At 38.5% G+C, this 21,953-nt stretch overlaps 1 protein-coding gene across 3 annotated transcripts in view; it reads left to right on the top strand.

Moving 5' to 3' along the window:
• The window catches only part of GLI3 (GLI family zinc finger 3), a 381,269-nt gene that overhangs the window by 244,871 nt on the left and 114,445 nt on the right, over positions 1 to 21,953 (top strand). For all 3 annotated transcript variants that reach the window (XM_073630540.1, XM_073630539.1, XM_073630538.1), the window contains one exon: positions 13,950 to 14,151. In XM_073630540.1, the coding sequence (XP_073486641.1) occupies positions 13,950 to 14,151 (202 nt within the window). The remainder of the gene's footprint in view (positions 1 to 13,949; positions 14,152 to 21,953) is intronic.

Raw genomic sequence — 21,953 nt, 5'->3', positions numbered from 1 at the left:
TTAATATGATCTTCAAAAAATGACATGTATTTATTTGGAGATACCTTATTGGGTCTTGGTCAAAGTCAAGATCCGACCACTGAAAATTGTTCCTATGCATGAGTACATAAAAGGCCTGTAAGGAAAATGACCAGCACTGAAAGTATGTTTTTTAATGAAAATACCAAGTATTTAATTGTGGCTTTATATAATTTTTGTTGGTTTTTTATTTTGATATATGACATTTTTTTTATTTTGATTTAGTGCTTGAGTTAATAAATCTACAAAGCGTTAATTTTGTCTAACGCACATAAGACCATAGTCATCAGAAAAACAAATGGAATGCCTTGTTTGCAGCTCATTCTCCATTAGATATAGAATGAGCAGATCGACTATATATAATAGTAAGGCTACTGCTGATGCCTTTTGCAAAACCCAAGCTTTTTTTCTCTACGTCACTAGTTTTAGCTGCATTTTACCGCTGTTATAGAAGTGCTTTCCGGACACTAGCGGCCGAAGAAAGGGTTAAAAGTGCCCGTGTTGTGGTGCTGCAGAAGCGCTGTGCAGGCAGCGCTGCCCATTCATTTCAGTGGGCAGGGCGTTTACACCGCTCCCAAACCGCCTCAAAGATGCTGCTTGGAGGACTTTTTTTCCCGTCCTGCAAGCGCACCTCCCCAGTCTTTCACACTGGGGAGGCATGAGGGGCGTTATTTTTAGCGCTAAAATGCCTGAAAAGCACCCCAGTGTGAAAGGGGTCTAACTCTGTTGGGGTGTTGGAAAGTTAAAAATTTGCATATTGGAAACACATTTATATTTATTTTAACTGCTACCACATTTATCTTTTGGACTAGGGTATAATAACAATTTATGACACAAAGATATTATGGAAACAGACAGCCATGCGAGAATGAACTGGTGTTCTTTAATCCTATTTACCTTTTTGGTTTTGTGTGCCGTTGCCTTTTTGTTTTAGACTATGTATAGGCAGGAAGAACAGTTCTGATTATGAGTTGGTGTAATCCAGGTCCCTAGTTTTCTTTACAGTCATTTATGAGCTGAAAAATAAATGATTTTTTAAACACTGCCTGCCAGTGATAGGCCAGTGTATGGGTAAACCACAGACTTTGTGATGCCTTTCCACGATAGTTTAAGGCAGGGGTCTCAAACTGGTGGCCCTCCAGCTGTTGCAGAACTACAATTCCTTTGGCAATGCAAGGCTGACAATTACAAGCATGACTCTGAGGCATGATGGGACTTGTAGTTCTGCAACAGCTGGAGGGCTACCAGTTTGAGACCCCTGGTTTAAGGGTTCAATTAACTCATATACAGTATGCAGCTCTTGTGGAATCATTTCTGGTATCCTTCACATGAAGTTATGGCTCAGAGCCCCCACATCTGTTAGTTTTGCTATCACCTTGAATTCTTTGGCTTCAATACTTTCTGAGCCCCTGTCCAGGATCTAATATAAAGATAAGAAATTCAAACTTTTTTCCAACTTTTGTTTCTTGCATGGTCATTCTGTGACTCATGACAATGCAATGTAAAAGCCTATTTATATAGTAATCTATGTTTGAAATGAACAGACATAAAAAAAATGTTTGCTGTTTCTGTCTATGACAGGCTTAGTGGTGACAGAGTATATGATATTGCCTAAAGAAAATCAGTTCTCTATGGAGTGCTATATTATCTCCGGTCTTGCATCTCACAGTGTGAAAAAGTTTTATGTCCACTGCCAAGTTCTATGGAATTTTCCAAAGTATCATGACCACGTGGTGTAAACAGCAAACAAGCATAGCTCATCTAAATATACAATCTCTTAGCAGTAACACAAGTAAGTACATAACTAAAACATACCGTAGGTGCACTCGGCATTGATTTCAACAGATTTACTTGATGTTTTTAAATCCATAAAAACATACATAAATATATTTCCCGTGCAAGCCACAGAGAGAAATAAAGTAATCACAAACTTTACACTACTTATTTGCCCAGTTATTTTCTGGGAGTATTTCCAATGTCAAACAACTTCTGGAGCAGACCTTGTAAGAACATCAAAGAGAGACTGGGGGAATTTTCAAATATGCTTTCTTGTGCTCTTCTTATTAGTTGTTTCCAGCTAAGACATTTATCATGCTTCTGAGTAGCATGGAGAAGCACTGGGAAATGTAGTGTTTAATCATAAATTCTTTTGGCCCAAGTAATGGCAGTCTGGCACAAATACAGTTATGTACTGTTCTTATAAAAAAGTTTGTCATCGTCATTTTCCTGATTGTCTATAGAACAGCACATGTAAGAAGGTTGCTGAATAAAAATGTATAATAAACATGTCTAAAAAGTATCAGAGGTTTACCAAGTCTAAAAACATGCATCTTATTGGATAATAGTATTTTTTTTTTTTTTTGCGCTACAATATTAGAGGCCAATTTTCCAATGACATTACAAGGCATTCATTTAAACTGTGCTTCTGAAAACATACTTGGGTGGCATATGTGCCCATGAATAGCTTTGATCTAAGCTGTCATTGGACAGCTCAGATCACTGTCATAAAGTACAGAGTCAATCAGAGTGACTGTATACCTTGTGATCACTGTGAATCAATTTTGAGCAACCCTTCCTACATTGTGAATAGTCTGAATGTTATACACTCTGTAAAAATAAAGTAAACAGTTTGAAATAAATTAGATGTATACATGCTCAAATTATCCAGAGAAATTGTTGGGCTGCTTGCGCTGATCAAACACAAATTTTCCAACAGTTCTGTTTGAGAGGAGTCGATCACCCTGCTGAACTGTCAGAATTTTGATCCATCTATTGCCAGCTTTAGAAAAGTGAATATACACTTTGCCAAGTAAATGTATCTAAGCTCAGCATATATGGTGAAACCGTGTCCACTTCAATCATTTAATCTTGTATTAGCAAAAATCCAATGCTTTTACATAAATTCCCTTGCACATAATTGGGTATTCAAAGCAATACAGCTTCACCTTATTCATTAAGTGCAGTAAGCATTCACTTTGCTAGCAGGCTCTTTTACTAAATCAACCCCACTCTCACACTGTATATATATACATAACTTTATTCAATGATTAGTTAGGCTGTTATTAGTTACATTTTACTTTTTCTGTAAAAGCTTCGATGTGGATGAGTGTGTTTGAAGCTATTATGTCAACCGTGCTTAAAAATGCTATGATAATTACATAGTGATATTTTCCTCTTAGTTTTCATTTAAATACAATTACAATTTAATGTTAATAAAACAAATCAAGTGACAGTGTCATTTTCTTTATATGATAGGACTCTGTAATGGATGATGGGTGTTTCTGTTTAGACAATGGCTAGCTGGAAAAGCAATTAAAACATTTTTCCAGTCTGTAAATTAATTGCCATAAGGACAGGTTTTGAATGTTCTAATAATCATCACTTGAGAAAAGAAACCTTTGCCAGTAAGGCTTGAATATAACAAGAGACTTTAATAGCAAAAGAGAACAGAAATGAAGTCATGCTTTCTTTCAGCATTGGACTGTATGTATTCTGGTGAAGCTGTTAGCTTAGGTTATACATAAGTAATTTTATACCAAGCAGCTACTGTCTGCAACCAGTTTATTGGGCTACTCACAATAACCCTCCTTGTTTCTCAGTGCCCACTGAAGACAGAACTGGGCAAATAGTCAAATAGTAGATGCATGTTTTCTCTGATGCAGTTCTGATATCCAGAAATATTTAATACCTTACCTGGATATAAAGAACTATACATTTATTGCCAGTGTTCCTAAAGAGTGGCAGGGCCTCCTGATAGTGAACTCCCACCTTCCACATACTCCCTTAGTGCCCCCCAGATCTGTCTCCCCCTTTCAGAACACAATAGTACAGCAGGGGAGATCACTGTACTAACATTGGATTGTTAGTACAGCGACTCCAACCTGAGCTGTCAGTGTTATAGTGTGTACGAAGCTTAAGCAAAGTGGGACTTCCAGTTAAGAAAGAATCATTTTATCTCCCCCACGTCAAAATGCTCCAGCCTAAGCAACTGCCAGGCCTAAACTCTGTCACATAGGTAGGGCAAGTAACATCATTCACCTGGGTAAGCTCTTGCACCATCTGTCACCAGAACTTACAGAAGATGGATTCCTGCAGCAGGGAGGTGGCAAAGAAAGTATAGAATAATGAGTGTAACTTGTTGAGAAAACTGGGCTATAAGGGGGCACTGTCACTTTCCCCTGAATGAGCAGTTGAAAGTGTCTCTTTGAACCATCCACCAAGAACCTTCATCCATGTTTACTACTTAAAGCAGAGTTCCACCCACTTTTTCATCTGAACAATATTAGCTTCAGAATTGACCAAAAAACAGCATTGGGCATTTTTTTTCTCTTCCTTTACCTTGTTCCCATGGCTTTAAATATAGCTTTCCCCCATCCGCTGCAATTTACGTCACCTCCTGCGGCGCACTGGCTCCTAGGAGATGTGTGTCATGATTCCCAGGAGTCAGTGGGCATCGCCGCTATATACAACAGAAGTGACTTTGCGTCACGGCCATCTTGGTACACCCGCACTCGTCCGCAGTAAGCCTAGAGTTAGATGTCTGCAAGCGGACATCTTTTTACACCCACCGGAGTCTTGCTTTTCACAGTTATTTTTAAAAGTAACTCAGCTTATAAAGTGAAATACTGTATTAAGAAGTCTGACTGCTTTGATGTTTAATTTTAAAAGCAAGACTCTGGTATTTGAGCCTTATTAAATGGGGGCGATTTACTAAAGAAAAATAAACTGTTCATTTTGCAAAGGAATTTTTCTTTTAGCTTAGTAATTGTAGTGAAAATTCACTTAGCAAAGAATTCCCAATCACATGCAAAGGAATAAAAAATACTGTGTTTTTGTTTGACAATATTGGACGATGAAAGTCAAAAGAGCTTCGCCTCATTCATAAAGCTAAGGGAAGTTTCCTTTGCAAAGTATAAATTCAAAGTGAACATCCCCGTTGCCTTCAACCACAGTTAGAGTAAGTATAACAGAAGCAAGCTGGAAAATTTAGTGAACATAGCAGTACCAGCAGCCAACAAATGCTCTGCATCCCTAAGTTGGCTGAAATATGACCTTTAGTTTCCCATAGTTTAAAAATATGTAACTTCACCTCTCTCTACTTCCTCCCCTAATCCCCATCATTAGTGATGAACTACCATACCTACATACTTTTGACTTTCACTAGTTTATCAGTGGCTTGTGCCGAAACTTTTAAGGAACTATCAATTGCATAATAAATCAGATATTGTCTATGGCTGGCATCACTCATGATTAAAGTAAAAAGTTCTGATTCTGCCAGGTTTTTCGGTATTCTCTTTGTTAGCCATAATCTGATTTCTTTTTGTGACTTAAATAGCCATAAATAGAGGAATCAGATTGTTTAAAGACCTCAGAGCCTCAGATAAATCTCTCTTCACTTGACATACACATTCGCTATTGATTGGATGTTGTCTGGTATTTACAAGACAGTAATAGGTAGTGCAGTTATCTTTACTCACCTATACCTTATCAACAGAGACTGAGGACTATATGAAAAATTGCTATTTGCCCAAATGCAGATATTGGCCTGATATAATTGTTTGTGCTCCATAAATAAAGGGATCATTGCATGGTTTTGCCAAAAATGGGTATGCCTGAATAAGTAATCTCTACCTGTGTGTCCCAGTGCAGTTCTAATAAATAGCATTGCTTGCAATAATTAGTGGAATAAATGTAAATATGGGCACAGTAAAATATTAAAAATGTAATTTCAACCACAAATATCCTACTTCATGGTGGAAAATTTCAATGAAATGTGTTCATAAAAATAAAAAGAATTGTGCAAGTCCTGTGATTGGAAAAATTACAGGTCTCAGATCCCTTTGTCTTTTAACTGAAAAAAAATGTTCCTTCATTTGGATAGCTTTACATCAAAAATGTATTAAAATCTACCCATTTATTTAATGCTGTAGGTTTTCAATCCAAAACTGATATGTTAGTTATTTTAGGGGTTAAACATGTTGGCTTCTTTTATCTGTTGGAGATTCCACTAGTGGGGCACCCCTTCCCCCAGTTTCCCATTTCCATACTATTGCCACAACAGTTCCGTAATATAGCTCCTTAATATAGAATAGATAAATTAAGCGGGGAGTCCAAATCTGAAAGAGGTATGATGTACAGTAATTATGGCATTCAAAAGGGTTAGTGACACAAACTCTTGTGAAATCATCTTACCACTGTGAGAGGCATAACGAGCTGCCAAAGTTAAAGTGTCATCACAAAAAAAAAACAGTTGGATTTGGAAGGAGTTAACCTTTAAATGAAACTTGTGAGAAATATGGAGGCTGATTACTCTTTTTTAAAATGCTGGTTTTCAAGCCATTATGCTTTTTTCGTACTTATGAGTAATAAACATGAACAAGCATTCATGACAAGAATTCTGTTGGAGTTGGCAACGGCACCCTGCATACCTATTTTAGAACAGGTTTCTCTTAAGTTATTTAGGACTGTAAAGATGTTTGGACCTTTATATAAGCAGCCTTTGCACACCCTTATTCTATAAGCATAGTTTGTTTGGTTTGCAGAATTGTGAAATATCACAGAACATTATGGTCAAGGGGGAAATGTATTTTATAGCAGAAGTCTGAACAGATATGGGTTAGGAAACCCAATTACATCAGACTCCTATAATGCATGTGGAAGACAGCTCCTTATGTCCAGGAAGTGCGGGGGATCAAAATTATTGTTATCTTAAAATATATAATTTTTTTTAAGGAGCTGGGAAGGAAGGCTGGCCAGATTTGGGGTAGGAAGCCTAGTGATAAACATTTCTCATCCGGCATCTGGAAGACAGAGAGCTGTATAGGCTTTTGTGATTATTAAGTGCTGGGGATTCATTGCTACCCAGAGGCCTCGTATATATGGCCTCAGCAGCAAGCAGCTATACAAGTCATGGTACGGTTTCTTCAGCCAGAGTTCAGCTTCAGTTTCAGTGCTGTGTTTCCTTGGGTGTGTTTAATCAGATGCTTTGGAAAGCAGAGGGGTCAGGGGTCTAATAGACCCCTGATTTCTTCTTAAAAAGTACTTGTCACAAGAAGCTTGTTCACCCTTTGTAATAGCAATACATTTAAATGAATGAAAAAGTATAAACATTTTTATTCTAAATATAATACATAAAAATGATTTAAAAGCACCCCCTCAGGTAGGTCCCGCCCACATATGTAAATAGTGATTGCACCACACATGCGAGGTGTCACTGCGAATGTCAGTTAGGGGAATAATTTTAGCTCCATAGCTCATGTTTAACTCTAAACTGTTAACCTGTAAAAGCTTTTGAAGAGTTGTCTATGGTTTGTCAATAAACTCTTAAAAAAATGGCACGCTGTCCAATCAAATAAATAAAAAAAAAATATATAGATATATATATATAGCAAAGTGTGCAACAATTACCAAAATAGTGTTATTACCTTAAATAAAGTGATATTATGCTATGAAACAAGAAATGTAATCTCTTTAAATAAAGTGCTAATGCACTATAATACATCAAAACCAATAGCTAATATTGTGCTATTTCTTTATATAAAGTGTTGTATGTGCTATGAAACAAATTCACAAAAGTGTCTCATGCAAAAAACAGTTCAGTAAAGGGCATAAAGTCCTGAATTCATATAGTAAATATCCATGCAGTTCATATATAAAAGTCTATCCGCTGCTCCACCACCGATGCTATATGACAGGGATATGCAAATAGAGGCCCTCCAGCTGTTGCAAAACTTCAAGTCCCATTATGCCCCTTCCCTGGGTGTCATGCTTGTGGCTGTCAGAGTCTTGCTATGCCTCATGGGACTTGTAGTTCTGCAACAGCTGGAGGTCCGCTAATTGCATCCCTGCTATATGGTTTACCACCACTTGGGAGTGTAAGACCACCACCACCATAGAAGGGGAGGGAAGAGATGCTTACCAGAAGGCTAACCCCACGTTATAAGAGGTTAGGCAAGTGTAAACAATGTGGTTTGTCGCCATTTCACCGGCATGCATAATTTTAAGGGCTCTTTCACACATGCTTGTCTGTTTTCACAGACTCCGCTTGCTCAGCATGGATCGCTCCATTGATCCCTGCTGAGCCGGTGGATGACAAGTCTGTCTCTGCTCACTGTGCAGAGACGGACCTGTCAGAGCCCCACTCTTCTCTATGGGGGATCGGATGAAAACGGATCCTCCTGTCCGTTTTCATCCAATCCGACCTGCCAGATGGATGGAAAATAGGATTTCCATCTGTCTGGATTTAGCGGAGCCGATCTGATGTCAGCGGACATGTCACTGCTGACATCCGTCGCTCCATAGAGGTGCATGGAACGTCCATTCAGGTCCGCCTAAAAAACTGACAGGCGGACCTAAAGGGTCCACATGTGTGAAAGGACCCTAAATCTTGACATATTTTGCATCTATTTACTTAACGCAACATCATTTGTCAATTTTGCCAAAAAATTGGGTATTATATTGTGTTTGTGTGCACTAAAATGCATTTAAGTGTATTTTTTCCTGAAAATGTGTGCTCTATAAATGGCTGCTCAAAAATCGTGTAACATAAAAAATGTTTGGGGGTTCTAAGTAATTTTCAAGCAAAAAATGCTGATTTTAACATGTATGTGAAAAATTGAAAAAGTGCCCTGGCAGACACGCGGTTAAATTAATCTTCAAAATGTAAGATTTATCTTCACATTCTTTTTGGCTGTGTTCTGGGGCCAGGCTTGGGACTTTCAAGCTTACTGTGTTAGATTTAAGGTCTGCCTAAGGTGAATGTAAACCCAGTTTGTGAATATAAGCATTATAAGAATAACTGTGCATTGTACTATAATAAATCCAAATACCTTTTTATAAGTTTCTGTACAGTTGTGTGACTTTCATTCCCTATCTCTGCACCTACCTGTCCAGTGATGGGGAAGAGATCACTTAAAGTGTGTGACATGTTCTGCATATGCACAGCAGGACACTCCCTTCCTTTGCCCTGGGGCCATAAGGAGCCCATTGATGCTTTTGTGGTCATGTGGTGTCATATGTTTACTAAAAGGGGTGTCACGTGGGGGCAACTGTCAGTTGTCACTATGCTGAAACCTCTTTGCAAGCAGATGAAGAGCATCACATGGGGTGGCTTCCAGTGGGGAACATAGGAAATAAACGGGTTCATCCAGGAAGAAAACTGTGACATAGCCAGTGAGAGTGGTGATGACGAAATCAGAAGATCAGCTGAAATAGCGTTGCCACTCTTAATAGGGAAGGAGGGGGATAATCCAGGATCAGGCAGGTATTTATCAAATAAAATTAGAGTAATACATTAAAAAATAGGGGGAACATAGCAAGAGCTATTAATATAACATTTGATTAAACCCTTGTTGTTAAACAGCATCATGTACTGTATATTGATCTCTGTTCTTTTTTCTCTACATTAAAATAATGTGTTGTGCATTTCCACCTTTAAGGTGACTTAAAGTGGTTGTAAAGTCAGAAGGTTTTTTATCTTAACGGATTCTATGCATGAAGATAAAAAGCCTTCTGTATGCAGCAGCCCCTCTCAGCCCCCCTAACACCTACCTGAGGTCCATCTCTATCCAGCGATGTCCATGAGTCCCTCGGCCTTCCGGGACTCTCTTTCCTAATTGGCTGAGACACAGCAGCGAGGGGTCAATGGCTCCTGCTGCTGTCAATCAAAGTCAGTTGTCCAATCAGGGGAGAGAGGGGGTGGAGCCAAACTGCAGCTCTGTGTCTGAATGGACACACAGAGCTGCAGCTCGGCTCCGGTGCCCCCATAGCAAGCTGCTTGCTGTGGAGGCACTGGACAGGAGGGAGAGGCCAGAAGCAGAGAAAAGGGACCCGAGAAGAGGAGGATATGGGCTGCCCTGAAGAAAACACACTGCATAGAGTAGGTAAGTATAAAATGTTTTTTAATAAAAAAAAAAAAAAAAACGAGACTTTGCAATAACTTTAACCACTGCTGTAAAGGATCACCCTACAGCCATGCGATCTGTTACTACTCTGTTAGCTGATGAGTGAGGCATCACCAAAGCCCGTTAGCACAAGCCATACCTCTGCTCCTTTTGCAAGCCGCATTAATGATAGGGGATGTTGGATTCTGTGGCACTAAAAGGAAATTTTTTTTTTCAATACATTTTTCTTGAACTTTATAAAGGCTGATTGACATTGATACATAAAATCTTTAAGATACATATTTGGACATGACAATGTGATCGTTAATAACATGGAATCTAGTGTTCCCCAAACAAAATTACAGACAAAATTTTCATTAAGAGATGAGTGTGAATAATGGGTTAACCGGGAGTCGCACCTGACAAAAAAAAGCCAGTCTAACGCCAAAAACATTTATACATATGTACCATGTGCCGGTGGAGGGGATGACTGGAACACAAACAACCAACTAGTTGAAAAGAAAGAAATTTCCTCTAAGTGGGACTTTGGATAGGGCAGATGGCAAATGAAGTATGAGGGAAGTATAAAAAATGTATACATTTACTGAGGGAAAATATTTAAAATAATTAGCACATGAACAGTACACATAACAATATCAAAATGGTATTCTAGAGATGAATGATCATACAGTACAGTTCAATTTGTACAAACAGTAACTGCAGAGGTCTGTTGAGTTGGAGGTAAACGCAACAGAAATACCCAGAACACAAACAACCAACTAGGTTGTTAGATAAACTACAAGGGCAATGTATACAGAAGCAACCAGGAGAGTCTGCAGTCATAGTTAAACTCAGGTATAAGGGTACTGTTAATTGACTCGTAGATAGATGGGCCGGTCGGCTTTAGGCTAGGTCCACATCTGTGCGGGTTGTGCCGCTGCAGAACCCGCACAAATACCTGAAGCCACAATCACCCACACAGAGAAATGCGGACCCCCGTGCAGGTGCCATTGTTCCTAATGGCACGCCGCCTGCATTGGAAATTGCACCCATACAGGGAACCCGGGAAAGAGGATAAAAGGGCTGTTATTTCTGAGTCCAGCAATATAAGTTACATAAAGTTGTGTCATCTAGAGGCAAAATGTCTGATGGAGATAAAGCTTTGCAATGCCATGACCAGCCCTGTACATTAGTATTTATAGCTCGCTTTTAATATCAGAGATAACAGGAGTTTCAGAGTAAGTCCACTTCTTAAGTATAGCTCTGCGGGTGACCAACAAGCAAAGGTAAATCCATTGCGAGTATTGGGGAGATCTCCCCAAACGTTCCATGGTAAGGTGTAGAACTGGAGAACTATACCCAAATAGCAGTAACAAGGGACCTTTAGGAGTAGAGCAGTTGGTTACGCCATATAAAAAGCCGATCACTTGGTCCCAGACGTTAGTGGTTAAAGGACACGACCAGAAACACTGCGTAATACTGAATATTGTACAATGGTAGTGAGTATCAAATTCTGAGAATTACGCTCTTCATTCTATTAATATGTATCGCAGAAAAAAAATATATCACATATTTCCAGCTGAACTTGCTCACCTATTACAAGTGTTTTCTTTAAGAATTACTTTATTTTAGCTCTGAGATTGTGGTTCACACTTACCATACATGGAATCACAGAAGCCATTTCTCTACAGTTTTGCAGTGTATGGGCAATTAGCCAATAACAACATTTTTTCACAAAGATAATGAATTGCTTATTGTCTTTTTGTCGTTGCACTTGGTGTGCTGAAAGAGGTAATATTATCAAAATTCTTTTCCCAAGAAATGCCTGCTTCTTACTGAATTACTCATCTAAGAGCTAGTTTGACCAAAAAATGTATCATTAATATATATAGATCCTTTACTAAGACTCAATTAATTATTAAGATTGTTTTATGGATTTTCAACATGACCAGTACTGAGAAATAATATAAAAACACAGTTGAATTGTGTATGTTTTTAGTCATAAAATAATACAGTACACAAGGTGGAAAATTTAACAAAGGAATACTATTTATCCTTACTTTTTTTTCACAAAAAAATCATAACAAAAGGATATTGGTAAATAATATGAATGAAAAACACATTTGCAAAACTTTTTTGTAAATGGGAGACACAATACCCTTCATCCATATAATTACTTTATAAAAAAATAAACAGTGAATGAAATTTGTAGTAGTAATGTTACTGACTAGTAAAAGTAATAGACACAGGAAGTAAACTTGCTTTATCAGACTGCTGCTGGCCTAAGTGGAAAAACATTTTAAGCAGATAATTATCTCTGGGCATAAAATAAATCCTGCTGTGTTTGTGTTTATAATGAGAGCCAAAGGGTTTATTTGAACAGCAGATAAATTGTATTCACGGCGGATAACTTATGTTAATCTCCTCTATAGTGGGAAGGCTTTAATGGGGTTACATGCCATGAGTGGCTGAAAATTGAGGCTGTCATGCTATTTCATCTATCCGACTTAAATGAGTGATAATGATACCTGCAGCCTCGGTGTTGGAGTGCAGACAATTGATTTTGAAAACGAGTAATTAATTTTTATTCACAGCCTATAACATGTTCATTGCACTTAATTGCTAAATGGGCTGGACAAAAACACACCAGTATGTGTATGTATATATATATTTATAGATATATATATATATATATCTATATATATATATAGATAACTACACTTGACACTTAAGTGCTGCCAACACCTATATAGTCAATGTTCGATAAATATGGTACTTATAAAGTTCTGACAGCTTCCAAGATATAGTACATATCAATCACTTATGTAAAAAAAATTTTATTCACCACAAATCATGTATAAATAGAAATTGACATATTATTACGCAAATATTACATATGATAAGGATAAGGTTTTAGCAAGCAAAAATATGCTGTACTCATTATTATATAAATACATTATATAATATTATACATGGTTTTCTTTTTGTAAACTAATAATAGCTTACAGAACACCTGTAAATTCTAACTTACTCCAGAAACACAACGGAATTTGGTTGCTATAGACAACATAGAGCTTTTTAAAGGTACAGCTCTAGCTTTAAAAAAAAAGCAGGCCACTGTAAAATTAAATGCTAACTACAGTAAAATATGCAATAAAATGTCATGACATTTATTGGGCATTGTTGACTGCATTTTTTCAGCTAAAAAAAAGATACATCACTTCAGTTTGTTCCTATCTGTTTTAATACAGTTTTGCTATATTTTCTTTTTTGTCTCGGAAGTCTTTAGTCTCAGTCTGCAAGGCAAATAAAATGGGGCCAGGAACCATGTATCTCAATCTGAATGTTGGTTTATTTTCAGCTCCACTCGTTTTCTAAGAATGGTACAGGCTTGTTGGTTAGGCCTAAGCAGCACCGTTTCATTGTTTGCGGTGAATTAATGATGGGAATGTCGCTGCAGCCGTCAGATTCATAAATCACCAGAAATGAGAGGGCTAATACATAGAAGTCTTATCCTTTTGTTTAGCAATTTATCATGTTGCTTGCACATTAATAAACAGAGCTCCCCTGAGGAAAGCTTTGGAAGATACATTTTTCTTCCTAATTTTCCTCAATTGTAGCCAGTAGATCACAGGTGGAAAGTGAAGGCACTTGTCAAAACCACTCGCTGTTCTGATCCTGTCTGTAGAGAACAGGGGCTGCGCTGTAATAATAATGTCTTGTAGATGCACATCACCTTTTATATCTGCTGTTTTAAAGAAGAATATTCAGGGTTCTGTCATGAAATTTGCAGCATTACTTCAAAGTCTGAAATAAAAAGTTGTCTATAAATTGTTATAAAACAAATGAGCTTTTGTACTATCACTGAGCAAAGTTCTATACCTAAATTATAACAGCTGAACAGTCTTGTCCTAGTTTGCTCATTGGTAGATGCATAAAATAAGTGATAATATTAGCTCTCAATTTTGTAAGCTCTAAACCAGAGAAATGTCTGAAACACATTGAAAGTTAAACATGACTTTTGTGTTAATTTTTTTTCTTTTGCTTTAGGTTCCAGGTTCCCTAGCCCCAGACTAACAGCACGGCCAAGCCGAAAAAGGACATTGTCTATATCCCCACTCTCAGATCACAGCTTTGACCTTCAGACCATGATACGAACATCTCCAAACTCTTTAGTTACCATTCTCAATAACTCACGAAGCAGCTCCTCAGCTAGTGGCTCTTATGGACATTTATCAGCAAGTGCAATAAGGTGAGAAAACATGAAATGCATGGATATGTTATGATCAAACATATTGATTCTGTTAAATAGATAAACGTTTTATGAATCTTTAGTGTTTTACTAGTGTTGTCCTTTTTTGACATTCAGTGCCATAGTGTGGAAGATATTGGGAATATATGTATTTCTCACTCCTAATTTTACCTTTTCAGCAAATATTTTATTGAACTTATGAAACCACAAGGCATTGTGAATCTGTCTATCTAGAGTTTTGCTGTATATGTATATTAATGCACAGTATTTGAAGAATACAGCATTCAGTGAGTTGAGCAATATATTTTAACACCCCCTCCCCATGAAAGTGGTTCTCCATCATACATACTCCTGTGTGTGCTGGAACCTAATTTTCCCTCCAATCCCATTTCTTCTCTCCTAATTTGTGAGCAGGACCCCGAACCTTTAATCTCATCCCTTACTAACTGCAGCTGCCCCTCCCCCAGCCCACTCATTTACCACTGATTATCTCTAGTATTGCAAGAAAACTGCTACTGTCCATGATCTGAAGTAGTAACAACTCGGTTTATTAGTTCTAGGTGTTTTTTTAAACATTTTTTTGTTAAGTTTTTCTTTATTAAGCATTTACTTTAAAGGTAGATAGTTCATGTTACCTTTTGTTGTCATAAGATTTTGAGGCTGTCCAAAAGTGCTTAGCAGTGATTTTTTTTTTAAAACTACAGAACCTAAATGAATAAAACCAACAATCATGTACCAAAGCCAGTTTGGCATACAATGGCTAACAGATTAAGGACTGGCATAGGGAAGGAAGAACATCTGATTGCTGTGCAGAAATTATATTAGTTAGTTTTAGTACCACTTCATAACATGGGGGAGATCAATAACAGAGCACGATTCACAGCTCCTCTTGCTGCAGTTCCACATTGATGAGCCTGTATAGGCCTGTAGGATACTGAGGACTTAGTTAAGGTTAGAGGTTAGAGATTGCTTTCCAACAAAGCTGTTTGAACGATGTACAGACATACCCCACTTTTAAGTACACAATGGGGTTTATTTACAAAAGCTGGAAAGTGCAAAATCAGGCTCACTTCTGCATAGAAACCAATGAGCTTCCAGGTTTTATTACCAAAGCTTAAAGCGGGGGTCCACCTATCTATCGTTTTTTTTTTTTGAGTTCATTCACAAACTTTTCTTCTCAGCATTACATACTCACATATTGTGTGTAATATGTCCGCCTGTGTCAGATTTCGTCGGAAAGAATAACTTATATTATTCACTGCAGGCGGTTTCCATCTTCATTGTGGGCATTTGAAGCCCACAAGCATTTGTTTCCTGGATGTGGTGAATGCTGTGCTCCCAGCATTCACCGCTCGTTCCCGCACATGCTCAGTGGCATCCTGGGAAGCCTGAGACTAGCTCCCAGGAGTCTGGGAGAGGCTAGAAACACGCCTACTCCCACGGGAGGATAACCAGGAAGTGCAAAGAAGAATAGAAAAATAAAAGGTAATTACGGCGATTTAAATTTTTTTAAATGGCATGTCAGCATCTAGGCAAGGAAGAGAATACATACAGATATTGTTCAAAATTTGGGTGGAACCCCGCTTTAATTGAACAAGCTGAGGTTAGAAGCTCATTGGTTTCTATGCAGAATTGAGCCTGATTTTGCACTTTCCAGCTTTAGTAAATAAACCCCATTGTGTACTTAAAAGTGGGGTATGCCTGTACAATGCAGCTTTTGTTGGGCTACTTGATATGCCTCATGTAGTACAGGTTCTGGCTCACCTATATTTTAGGTAATAAAGGAATAAATATAAAAAATAGTGTAGAGTGACCCCTATTAAAGGAGTTGTAAAGTCCCATAGTTTTTCATCTTAACGCATTCTATGCATTAAGGTTAAAAACCTTCTGTGCGGCAGCTGCCCCCCAGAGCCCCTCTTTTTCTTACCTGAACCCGATTGTTCCATTGATGAGCTTGAGCCCAGCAGCTCCAGCCACTGTCTCGGGTCCTCATTGTATAGATTGATAGCAGCGGGAGCCATTGGCTCCGCTGCTGTCAATCAAATCCAGTGACCTTGGGGCGGGCCTGAGTCCTGCTGTCTGTGTCAATGGACGCAGCAGCAGGACTCCGGAGCATGCCCGCACGGGTGCCCCCATGGCAAGCGGATTTCCGAGGGGGCATCCAATAAAGAGGAGGGGCCAGGAGCGCCACCGGGGGATCCCAGAGAAGGAGGATCAGGGCCTCTCTGTGTAAACCCTTGCACAGAGCAGGTAAGTATAACATGTTTGTTATTTTTTTTAAACGAACCTTTACAAACACTTTATGTTCTCATCTACATAGAAGTCAAATAAATAAAAAGTGCACAGAACCTTTCATTTAGCTCTCCAATATATTATACTTGACTAACCAAAGTGCTAGTGCAAATTCAACTACTGTGCCAGAACACAAAATTATACAGATATACAGTATGTGTCCATATATAATTAATAAAAAATCCATAGTGCTTCACATTATGTGCCCTCATACAAAGTATTGCTGTCAGTGAATCAATCCATCTCCAACGTGAAACCACCTCTGTGCCCCTTTTGAATGGAAGCTTACCTCCTTTGGTGGACCTCCAGGTTTGTCTTTAAAGTATAATATATTGGATAGCTACATGAAGTGCTCTTAAAGAGGCTGTGCACTTTTTATGTATTTAAATTGCATGTAAAGGTAGATGAGAACTTAATAAGGGTGGTTAGAAATTTTAGGAGCACTGCCCTATTTTTTATATTAATTTACTTATTTGTGTTTGTGATTTCACAGAGGTGTTTGAGCTGCTGCATAGAGAAATACATATTTTATAGATTTTATTGATTTTGGTATAGCAGCTGGTGAGGTAGAGTGGGGGTATTTTTTAAATTTATACTCAACAAAGAAATAACCTGAAACTTTTTTTCCAGTCATGGCAGTGTGCATCAGATCACTGTATATCTATTCACACAAACTATATGTGAATAAAATAAATAAATGCAAGGACTTTAGAATTATTAAAAATATATATATTTTTTTTCAAATGTCTAGAACATTAGTAGGATTACCATCTGAATGTTATTACTGAAGGAAGTAAATGGTTAATTTAGTAAAATGCCCATAATGTCCTTATTTTGCCTGCATCCAACATGTATTTACATTCCAGCTTTGCAAATCCTATAACAATTTGATATAAGAAAGAATGCCTTAGGACAAATTACAAACTCTTTTTTCCAACTATGTAAGCAAAGGGGTTATGATGGCTCTACCTGTAAAGTTGGTGCCATGAATTATAATTTAGATTTACCAGGCTAAATAGGTTATTTTTTTGTTAGATATACCGTAATTTGTAGTGTACACATTAGAAAATCGCTGTAAATTAGAACTGTGGCCAGGGAAGAGGCATTCACATTCGTACACATTCTTAACAAGCGGTATGTAAAACTTTAAAACAAGCACTCATTGACCAGTGTAGCTGCAGATACTCTGGAGGAATTCACCCTTAAAGCCCAACTCCAAACAGAAGTCCCCCCCCCCCACACACACACACACTCTGTACAAGTGTTAATGCTTATGTTTGTCAAGACTAGGAGAACAAGAGGCTGTATTACTTACCTGACTCCCTGTTTCAGCAGGCTCTCCAAAGCTCTCTAGACTATAGGCAGGCCCTTGATATCAACATATACATTGCAGGGCTAAATGTAGGGTTACAAAGTTTGCAGTCTCTATTTTAGTGTCAGTTCACACCACGCGACGTGGGAACCAGTGCGATTCCTGTGCGGGTTTCCGCATCGCATAGTACTCGCAGGCAAGTCACAAAGGCCTATGCAAACTGCTGCGGGTGTCAATAGAAAGTTAATGACACCTCCAGATCAGTTCTCATATCGCAGTGCGAACTGTGAATTCAGAAAGGAATCAGATTGCATGGGTGTGAACCGATTCTGATGCAGACAAAAAAAGGGTCCTGCACAATTTTAGTCCAAATGCAATGCAACTACATACAGCCATACCACCTGTATGGCTGAATTTGCATTGCACAGACATTGCATGTGATCTGCACAGCAGTGCAGTGGAAATCACATGCGATGTCTGTGATCGCACTGGTGTGAACCGGCACTTACTGTCACTTTCTCTCAGTAGCTTAGCTTTCTCCAGTGAGCAGTGACTTGGCAGTAACTGCAGAGATCAGTGCGCTGCTTGTTTTTAAAGCCCGACTAAATATATCCTAGCTGCATCAAAGCAAAAGGTGTGTACAGTCTTAGAATATATCAACACTTTCATGGTTAGCAGAGTTTTATTTGAATACAGGAAAAATTATTTGGAAGGTTTAAAAAACAAAACAAAAAACAGGCACACGTTTCATTCCAATGCGTTAGCAGCTCTTTGAGCTATTTGTGAACACTGGGGGGGGGGGGGGGGGGTGAACTTTATTTTTTACATGTTTAATGAGCAATTGTATGAGTTAACTTTTGATTATACTTTATATTTGTGTAATCAGTGATTTTTTTATTATTTGTATTGATGTAAATACAGCAGAAATATATTTTGTTGTGCACAGATATATTTATATATAACCAGATATATTAGTTTTGCACACTGTTTTGGCTTTATGGTTTACTTGTATTTGCATGCATTTTGACACATTAAATGTATCTATTCTTCCCCTGGAGGCACAAAATTCTATTTTCTTTAAACACAGCAAAGCTGAATGCACCTAAGTGTATGTTAACGCTCAATGTAAATGGTCCTCATAAAAAAAATATTACATGCATTCAATGCATTTAGAAATGTCCTTTATATGCATGATGCATATAAATACAAGTATGGTATTGCCAGTGTAAACGAGGTGTTACAGTTTGTTTTCTTTAGAAAGCATCCACAGCACAAGTAGAAAAGCCTATCCCTTGCCATCATGTTGTAGAGAGGCACCCGTGGTCTCTGTGTTGAAGCAGTAGCCTCTCATTTGAGTCTCACATGTCCCCTCATCCAGAGTTAGAGCTCTACAATCAGCAGGAAGCAAGAGCTCTGCAGGCCACTGCTTCCACACAAAGTGCAAGGGTCCTTCTCTGCCCCACAATGGCAGGAGACAGGTTTTTATTCTTAGGCTGTAAAGGCCATTTCATATTGCAAAGGGGCATTAAAGACAGGAGGTTGATTTACTTTTTTTCCAGGCATCGCCTGCCACGCTCATCCATTCAGATCAATGGAAATGCACTGCAACCATGAGCCAGCTTCTCTGAAAAGCTATCCACTATAGATCACTTTTCAGAGGGTGGTAAAAAGAGCCCTACGACTTTGCTAACCTTTTGTTTTGATGCAATTGAAATGTATTCTGCTAACTAAAATGAAAGCTTGGTTGGATTTTAAAGCTTATTTACTTCTGTTTAAAGAGGAAGTAGACTTCATTTTTTTACTTGTGCCTACAGGTAAGGCTTACCTGTAGGTACTGTGAATATCTCCTAAACTTGCACAGTTTAGGAGATTTTTTAGAGTACACGCAGCCGATGACGTCATTGGCGCATGCGCTCTGAGGGTCTGGTTTACCATGCAGGACCTTCAGAGCCCGTGTCTTAAACGGCAGCTCCTGCATGGGAGTGATGCCATCGTGGCTCCGGACACTCACAGCGCTGGAGCCCTCCAACCCAGAAGAAGCACCGGGGAATATGTCAGCTGTCTCAGTGGTGTGCGGACCCTGCTGGAGGGCTTCATTCTAAGGAAAGTATTTCATAATGAGCTAGTATGCGATGCATACTAGCTCATTATGCCTTTGTCTTACAGTTTTTGTTTTTTTTCACCAGGGTTTAAAACCTCTTTAGGATTCCATAAATATTTGAATGTCCATTGTCTGGCCACAGACTATGGAATAAAATATGGTACAATGACATTCAGGTTATGCTAATGTGCTAAACATACTCAACATAATCTTCTAAAGTTTGCTTATTAACCGCTTGCCTACCAAGGCAGCTTTCACATTTTTCACATACTGTACATGTTAAAATCAGCGTTTTTGGCCAGAAAATTGCTTAGAACCTGCAAACATTATACATTTTCTGAAAGCAGAGGTCCTGGAGTATACAATGGTGGCTGTTGCAATATATATTATGTATGATATTTGTGGAGCCATTTATCAAACAAATTCTTAGGAAAAAATACACCTAAATGAATTTTCATGCACACAAGCACAATGTAATACCCAATTTCTGATGAAATAAAAGGATAATGTTGTGTTGAGTAAATAGATTCCAAGCATGTGAATATTTAGAATTGGGCAAGCCTGTGAAATTACAACAAACTACAGTACCTAAAAGTGTCCATAGGTGATGCTTTAAAATCTTTTACAGGTTATCAGTTTAGAGTTAATGATTAATTATGGTCCTAGAATTATTGCTTTTAGTCTTACATTCACGGTGATTCCTCACATGCTGGTCCTATGTGTTTGCATTTGCATGTATGCTCAGGGGGACAGGGGTGCTTTTACTTTTGTTTTTTAATTATTTATATTTATTTTATTGTATTTTCTTGCTCATTTTAACTTTTTTTTTTTTTTTATTTAACTTTATTGCTATCAATAGAAGTGATAGCTTTGGGCTGGGACAGGTACTCTTTATAGAGACACCAGGGGTCTTTTAAACCCCTGATGTCTCCCCTGCCCTTCAAAACAGCTGATCAAACACAGATTCTGTTTGATCAGCTGCTTTCCTGCCTGTAACAGCCAGGAAATGATGAACCTGAAACCATAAGCGACTAAATCTGTGTCACTTATGGGATCATTCATCACAGAGGAGATCAGGCAACACATGTTCCCCCATCTCCTCATGGGCAGCTGTCCTTACTGCTTACCATGGCAGTGATGCCAGTGATGTAAAGGTGGTTGGACGGCAGTAAAATCGCCCAGATCACTTTTATATGAAAGCCAATCACTGGCTGTAAAAAAAACAACACTCGTGCGTACGCTGGATGGCAAGTGGATAATGTCTGGGAAAGCCAAACCAATGCAACACCTTATTCACTATTCAACAGTTTTGTTCTGGGTACCACTTGGTATACTTTTTGACGCAAATTATTCTTTATTTGAGCTTAGTTTTTAGCTTGATTGAAACAAATAAGTCGCATCCATTTGTATTTTTTTTTGTATTCTTTAAAGCGTTTCTAAAGGTTAATTTTTTTTTTTTTACAAACTTGTTATACTTACCTGCTCTGATTTGCACAGAGCAACCCCAATTCTCTTCTTTTTGGGTTCCCCAGTGTTCCTGGATCCTCCCCCCGCTGAGTGCCCCTAGTAGCTAGCCGCTGGCCATGGGGGCACTCAAGCAGGCACGCTCCTGTGAATTGACAGTATCCATGCACACATGAAGTGCAGTTTGGCCCCACTCCCACATCCCACTCCCACTCTCTCCTCATTGGTTTACTTGCTGTGATAGACAGAAGTAGGAGCCAATGGCTTCCGTTGCTGTGTGAGCCAATGAGGAGACAGAGACCTGGGAGAGCCACTGCTCTTATGCTCTTAAATAGCATACGTTTTTCAACTGTTGAGATATCAGCTGCCAAAGGCGTATATGGCTTTCAGTGAGTTGGCTCATTTATAGTTGCATATTTATAGCACAAAGTGGATACTCCCTCCACTGGACTCTGCAGAGTTTACTTTACACTGCAACTGCATTATTTGAGTTATTTATGAATTGCAGGCTATGGTATGGAGCCTGTGGTGTCATGCGGAGCACTCTCTGCTTAACGGTGTAAGGAAAACTACATGACTTGAGGAGACTTTGGCAGGTCACATGATCGGGCTTTCCTCCTCACAACTTTTTTT

Source organism: Aquarana catesbeiana, linkage group LG05, assembly GCF_042186555.1.
Source record: "Aquarana catesbeiana isolate 2022-GZ linkage group LG05, ASM4218655v1, whole genome shotgun sequence".
NCBI classification, from domain to species: domain Eukaryota; kingdom Metazoa; phylum Chordata; class Amphibia; order Anura; family Ranidae; genus Aquarana; species Aquarana catesbeiana.
This window is presented reverse-complemented; position numbering and strand designations above follow the sequence as displayed.